General features: G+C 38.6%; 1 protein-coding gene across 1 annotated transcript; it reads right to left on the bottom strand.

The window, feature by feature from the left end:
• Positions 1–1,677: 1,677 nt before the first annotated feature.
• LOC110683808 (leucine-rich repeat extensin-like protein 4) lies at positions 1,678–3,070 on the bottom strand. Its single transcript, XM_021860226.1, has one exon. The coding sequence runs from the start codon at positions 2,941–2,943 to the stop codon at positions 1,798–1,800; it is 1,146 nt and encodes a 381-aa protein (XP_021715918.1). The 5' UTR covers positions 2,944–3,070; the 3' UTR covers positions 1,678–1,797.
• Positions 3,071–4,407: the final 1,337 nt, after the last annotated feature.

The raw sequence follows: 4,407 nt of genomic DNA, 5'->3' as shown, positions 1-4,407 counted from the left end.
TCTTTGCATGTACCTCAGAATTTGAACCACTTCCTTGGAAAATGCAATACAGATAAATGTCAGAAAAAGTCTCTTTGGCTGCTGATGACTGACCGATCACTCGACAATATTCCTTAAAAGAGCCTAGACAAGGAAATTAAGTCATTCAGCCCAATTCTGGGTCGCTTGGCCCACTATATCCGAACGATTTGGCCAAGCTCGTAAAGAGCGACAAGGCATTCCGACTAGGTGTTCAGCCCGATAAGGCGGACGGACGCTCCTGTCCGGTTCCTGTTTATAATTTGAAATACTTCAAATGCGCCTAAGGTACTCAAACGAGTGAAGGTTAGAGGAGGCGGCCTAGTAGGGACGAGCGACCCCCTCTGAGGGGCAAGTGTTTCGGTTAAAAAATACCCCAAGCACGTGGACTGATTCCGTGATGACACATGAACCAATAAAAGACTGACACATGTCACCATAGGAAGATGACACGTACTATGAATAAGAGAGCACCTGAAATAAAAAATGTCATAAAGGCCTCTTTACATCAGGAAGCCCAAAAGCAACTAGAATGCCTTAAAATGGCGCCCCCCAGAGGACACATGTCATTCGCTGATTGTGCAGCTAATCAATGACCCTAAATTCTAGGTCATTTACCCTAAAGGGCACAAATTCCTAGGGGTGTCCGTTCGGTTTTCGGTTTGGATTTAGTCCAAATCCGATCCAATCCGAAATATAATTCGATTTCAATTTTCCAATCCGATCCGATCCGAATTTCTCTCTTGATCCAATCCGATCCAACCCGAATTAAAATTCGGTTATTTGGATCCGATCCGAAAATCCGAATTATAATACATTATTTTTTTAGCTCCTAATACAATTATAAAAATAAAGCTTTACTATAAATAAAAGTCTTCAAAATCATGATTAAAATACACAGTTCAACGTTAAGTCATTAATTAATTAATACAAAGTCTCTCTAATTTATTTTATGTAGTATTATGTATTTGAGCTAAACTTCAAAATATACAAAATATACAAGCTTAATTTTACAATTCGGTTTTTGGTTTGGATTGGATCCAATTAGGGTTAATCCGATCCAATCCGAAAATCCGAATTTCCAAAAAATCTCAATCCGATCCGATCCGATTTAAAGTTCGGATCCGATCCAAATTGATAATTCGGTTTGGATTGGATTTCGGTTTTTATCCGAATTATGGACACCCCTACAAATTCCCACCCCTATAAATACCCCAATCATTGCTGATGGGAGGGGTGGATTGTGACATAACAGTTAATAGAGCACAAAAAAACTCAAACTTCTCTCTACTTTCTCTCTCTACATTTATTTCGTTTCTGGTCACTAACTTGATTGTCGGAGGCAAATCTCCGATAACCGGAGATTCATGTTTTGCAGGTGTCCGCGTCCCGTTGCCAGATCAGAGCGTGACCAGTATCCCAAGGCAAAAACCCCTTTTCTCAGTTTTAAGTAAATAGTAAGAGGTTATAAATATTATGTGTGCATATTCCATGCTTTTGGACAAGGCTTGGTGGTTAGTTGACTTTGAAACCACCAACGATGATCACGGGATGATTGCTATAATTTTGAGTTTAAAAATAAAAACAAAATAGCATTATTACGTTTTTCGGGAATTTAGAAACCATTATATTATTAAATTTTATATAATAGCTACAATATACCATTATAATTACAGCTTACTCGTACAAGGCACAGTGTTCAAATCTAGTAAATTAATACACCGTTATAAAAACCTGCAATCATTCATCCCTAGTATGACAAATTATACACCAAACAAGCTAAGAGTAGTCACAATTAAACTCCTCACACTCAACCGGGTGCTCCAATATTACATCACATACCTTCTTACTCCTTTGTAGCTTCTTCCCCGGCAAGCAATTACGACGATCATCGAACACGACTCCTTTCGATGTCAAGTTCCCACACAGTCCTTGCTCCTCACAGAAAAAGTTGTAAGAAAGTGTAAAGTTTGTTAAGTTTGGCAGTACACATATTCCATCAGATACTTCTCCACTCATCATATTATGAGCAAAATTTAGCTGCTCCAAGTGAGCTAATCCTGCTATACTATAGGGTATCCGACCAACTAATTGATTGTAACTCACGTCTAACACCCTCAACTTATACAAGTATCCAACTTCTTCTGGCAAACACCCTGTTAAACTCGTGTTGATCAGTAAAAGTTCTTCGATGGAGTTAGCGAAATTTGCTATGCTTGGAGGTAAACACCCACCAAATTTGTTATTAGCGAAAACAACCACCGAGGCTGTGGACATACCTAAGTTAGATGGGATTACACTAGTGAAGCGGTTGTTATTGACAAAGATTGCATCAAGGGACTTATTATTGAACAGTTCAGAAGGAACTGGTCCTTCAAACTCATTGTATCGAAGATCAAGGTATTTGAGGGAGGGCAGGGAGAGTACTACAGATGGAAATGGCCCAACAAAGCGGTTGTTACTAAGATCAAGCTCATACAAAAGGGTAAGGTTAGACAGAGTTAGAGGAAGGACCCCACAAAAGCGGTTGCTGTTTATATGGAGCAGAGCGAGGTCAGCAAGAAGGCCGATTTCATCTGGAAGGAAGCCAGCTAAGTCCAGGTGATTAAGGTCAATACCCGAGACAACAGTGGTGGTGTTGTCGTCGATTGCAGGTCCACAGTATATTCCTCTGTAGCGGCACACAGAAGGTCCTACCCAGTTGGAAGTGTAGTTTGTTGGGTCAGAGTAGATGACCTTTTTCCATGCTTGGAGAGCAATGTAAGCTTGGTTGAGCTTGGGATTAGCAGCAGAAGATTGCGAGTTCTTGTGATTGTGATGAGGGTGGGAATGATGAGTATTGTGTTTTGTTTCGAGTTTGTGTAACAGCGAAAACAGAGATAAAACAAGAAGAAGAAAAGAAGTTTTTGATCTTTGTGAACCCATTTTGGTGTATGCTGTTGAAAATACTTTATGACCTTGCAGTGCTTTTGTAAGGTTTTTAAAACTTCATTTTCAATCAATCATAGTCTTTTCGGTCTTCTGTATAATCATCCTGTGACAATCCAAAAGACAGCCAATTCATTCAATGATATCATATCAGTGAGTACAGTATCAGTTGTTTTCCATGGTAGTTGAAGATTAACACTCGTAAAGGATATTGTTGTTGGGATATGGTTCGTAACCATAAGTGTGTCGTTTGAACAAAAGTAGTCCGTAGTCTGTACATTCAGAACTACCAAGCTTGAACATCAGATAGGAAGTTAAGTTGTCGACAACGATTTACCTCCTTCCAGTGTTGCTTTTGGTGCTCTTAGTAGTGGAATTGGAGAAAGACTGCATGTCCTCCCAGCACTAATATGAAAAAGCAGGATATAACTTCATATTTAAGGAAAGGGATAATTGAAAGTCTTGCAAATGAGCAAATTTTCCTCTAAAACCACCTGAAGCTTGTTAGTTTCAAAGATAATTTATGATTACTGCAGATAAGTCAAGCTACAGGCTTCAAGTTCATACCAATATTTACCAAATGTTTCTAATATCATCTTAGATTGGGAGGAGCCACTACCTAGAAACTGGATAAAAATTTGATAATGCTGGAAAAATGTAGTTCAACCGAGATGCCTTAAATATAATTATGATCTTTTACATATTAATGATAAATCAGTTGAGTTAAATGATTGATGTTTTTGTTTGAGAACCGCTACCAACTACATGACTTGTAACTTAACGAAACTAATCTTATGGTTAGATAGAAAATACTCTGAGAGTGAGGCTCAAGTGGTTAGAGCTTTCCTCCCGATTCTAGGAGGTCTTGGGATCGATTCTCACCCCCGCATTTGTGGCTCTCTAAACACCAAAAAAATATAGAAAATACTCTAATGAATATCTATAATCATAACTATGGTACAAAAACACTTACATCACCTTTGTTGTAATATAAGAAGTGATCTCTTATAATCAATGGAACAATAACGGTGTGTCAGTGAAGAAAATTCACTGACTTGAAAACGAAATTGCGGCGTAACCGAGGTACACAATTGTATTCGCCATCATGTTTCCTAAGGTTAACACACCACTTCTACTCAAAGACACTTTTTGGTGAAAGGTTCGAGTTGTATAAACATATGCCCAAAAAGAAGAATGTGTTTAGCTTAATGTGTTTGGATGTAATCTTGTAATATGAAAATCTCAACCATGAAAGATGGGATAATCAAGAGTTGAACAATCCAAAGAGACAAAACCTTAATAAGAAATAAAGGATAGTAAAACCCCTTAAACACATTATTAAGGAGGAGTTACATGGAGGTTATATAAAAACAAAGAATGCAAGGAGAAGGTATGAAGAGGCGTAGCCAAGTGAGTCTCGGGCATGACGAGCTCTGCCCGATGGCGCGCCTGACAAGGCGA

This window comes from Chenopodium quinoa, unplaced genomic scaffold, assembly GCF_001683475.1.
Source record: "Chenopodium quinoa cultivar QQ74 unplaced genomic scaffold, ASM168347v1, whole genome shotgun sequence".
Classification (NCBI taxonomy): domain Eukaryota; kingdom Viridiplantae; phylum Streptophyta; class Magnoliopsida; order Caryophyllales; family Amaranthaceae; genus Chenopodium; species Chenopodium quinoa.
Note: the sequence above shows the minus strand (reverse complement) of the source record. Positions and strands in the feature narration are given on the sequence as shown.